General features: G+C 50.7%; 1 protein-coding gene across 1 annotated transcript; it reads right to left on the bottom strand.

Moving 5' to 3' along the window:
* Positions 1–311: 311 nt before the first annotated feature.
* PCED1B (PC-esterase domain containing 1B) lies at positions 312–1,640 on the bottom strand. The gene has a single exon (XM_008072992.1). The coding sequence runs from the start codon at positions 1,638–1,640 to the stop codon at positions 312–314; it is 1,329 nt and encodes a 442-aa protein (XP_008071183.1).
* Between the last annotated feature and the right edge of the window lie 893 nt (positions 1,641–2,533).

Here is a 2,533-nt window from a genome sequence, read left to right as displayed (position 1 = left end):
CACCACTTTTATCAAGACAAATTTCCTTTTTTGTGTGTGAAACAACTTTATTTCAATTTTAGTTTTAGAGAATAGGAAATGGGGAGGCAGGAATAATGCTTGGTCAACCCCAAGAAGTGAGGAAGAGGCTACAGCCAATAAGAATGAGTAAGACTGCTCTTTTCTGACTTTCTTGATAACAGGAATGAAAAAAAAGAACTCCAAGAACATACTAAATTAAGTGAACAAACAATGTCAGGTTATTTAGGCCAGCCAACGGAGAAGAAATATCAGACAACCGTTTCAATTCATGAGAAAATGGCCTAGTCAGTCTATTGAGGCCTTGGCACTGGGTTGGATGGGTTGGCTGGACTGGTCGGATTGGCTGAGTTGGCTGGGTTGCCTCTATTTGAAGGTCGAGACCGCTCTCTCGAGGGCACATAGGGACCACTGGGACGATAACTGTGAAAACCCCTAAGGACCACAGGGGCCTGCCGCTGAGAGCTAGGTGTGGCAAGGAGGGACATAAGCGGCTGGGGACCAAACATGAAGTTGGTTTGGGAGGAAAAGCCTGTCTGAGCAGATGAAGAGACCCTGGAATGGAAACAGAATTGATCAGACTGGAAAGTACGGTCTGAAGAAAAAGAGGTATCTGGGGAACGGAGCAGGAACCGGGTCATCCCCTGGAGAAGGGGAGTGCGAGAAGGTTGCAGTAGCAGGAGTGGGGGCAGGCGTGGGGTTTCGAGCAGTGGGGTGCGTCTGGGAGGACGAAAGTGTTGGGGCAGAGGTAAGGCCTGGTGATATCTGTTGGCCTGGGGCTGCCCTTCAACTCTCCGGCCAGGTGTTTTCTTGGCCAGGCCATCCCTGATCCACTTGCCCACGGGGTGGCGGCGGGGTAGCTGCACACCCCATGCATCTGCCACATGGGCCAGCAGCAGATTTGAGAGGTGGCGGTGAGCACGCTCGTTCCAGTGCACCCCGTCTGGCTGCAGGAACAGCATTGAATGACGGAAGTGGAAATGCAAATCTAGCACATCAAAGCCATGTTTACTGGCCTCAGCAAAGCTGTGGAAGTTGGCTTCCACCACGCTGAATTTCAAGGACCTGGCCCAGGGTTGGTGCTCAGGCAGCAGAAAACCACCGGTGACTTCCTGGCCCACGGGCATAGCTGTGTTCCATACCAGGAGGCAAGACTCGGGCAGCACCTCGCTCAGGCGCTGGAACAGGATCCCCAGGTTTTGCTGATAGCTCTGCCAGGAGTCCTGGCCATACCTGGAGATGTCCCAGAGGCAGGAATTCATGATGACCAGATCAGGGGCTTCTTCTCCCGATTGCAGCTCTGTCAAGATGGTCTCGACATACTCAGAGTACACACGTGTGAGGAAGTAGAAATGCACCAGGTGGTGGCCAGAGCAGAAGTGGCGGACCTCTCGGTAGCTGGTGCCATTGTGCATCTGGCCCAGCTGGCCTCCTGCCACCAGCTTATCCCGTTCGAAGCTCAGTTCTCCCTTTGCCTTGAGCTGGCTGCGAGTGAGCAGGCAGTCCTTCTGCAGCAAAAGCACCAGGTCTTTGTACACAGTCCTCTGTACAGAGTCCCCCAGGATGACCACAAACTTGTTGTGGAGCAGCTGCCGCACTTCGGAGGTCCTCAGGTAAACCATGATGCCCAGGACACGCAACCTAGTTCCTTCCTGTGGATTGCTGTAGACAGAAGAAGAGAGTGGCTTGGAGGGATTCACCTCTAGGCAGGGCACCCAGTGCAGGGAGGGCATGGGCAATGGGAAGGAGCTGTGGCCTCTCCCCCAAAAAAGTGTGCCTGGGGAGCCTATATGGTAACCCTGGACCTGGAAGTGGGGTGAGCAGGCAGGGTGGGACATGGGAGCCAACTCCTCTTTTCAATTATAGGTTATACATAGACTTTTCATTTTTCCAGGTCTAGCTCTTCATGACTTCTTAAAAATAATAGCTAATAGCAAAATAATCTTCTAAAATGTCTTAAACACTCTCCAGTGTGTTTAACCAGTTTATATCTCCTCACTCTCCCTTAGTGTGGTGTTTTGGAATGAGCCACCTGGCCCTCCCAGAATTTTGGCATAGTGGGATGCAGTAGTTGTTTTGTCTACCCCACACACTTTCTCTTTCTTCTTTTCCCAGTCACATCCTCTTCCCTTTGGAGAACTCTCTTCCCATTCCTTGTCCTCCTAGTGAAGCTGGCAATCACAGTGCCCCCAGCCCCACCAAACTACAAAGACAGGCACATGATCCAAGCCTAGCCCAATCATAGCACTGCATCTTCTGGGAAATAGTAATGGGGACAAGGGAGAGGTCACAAGCTAAGCAAATCGGGGGCTTTGCCTAAAAGTGTCTGAAGTAAAGGTAGCCCTCATGTAGATCATAAGTTGTAAGAGTATATGAGTAGGCTACCACCCACCATCTTTCTCACCATATTGAGAGAAACTATCTACAGAATGAACCCAAGCAGAGACAAGAAGTAATAAAGATGAGTGAAGAGAACATTCTGGAAATTTTGAGTCCTTATTACAATCTGTGAGGC

Source organism: Carlito syrichta, unplaced genomic scaffold (assembly GCF_000164805.1).
Source record: "Carlito syrichta isolate Samal-C Ts95f unplaced genomic scaffold, Tarsius_syrichta-2.0.1 Scaffold315562, whole genome shotgun sequence".
NCBI classification, from domain to species: domain Eukaryota; kingdom Metazoa; phylum Chordata; class Mammalia; order Primates; family Tarsiidae; genus Carlito; species Carlito syrichta.
This window is presented reverse-complemented; position numbering and strand designations above follow the sequence as displayed.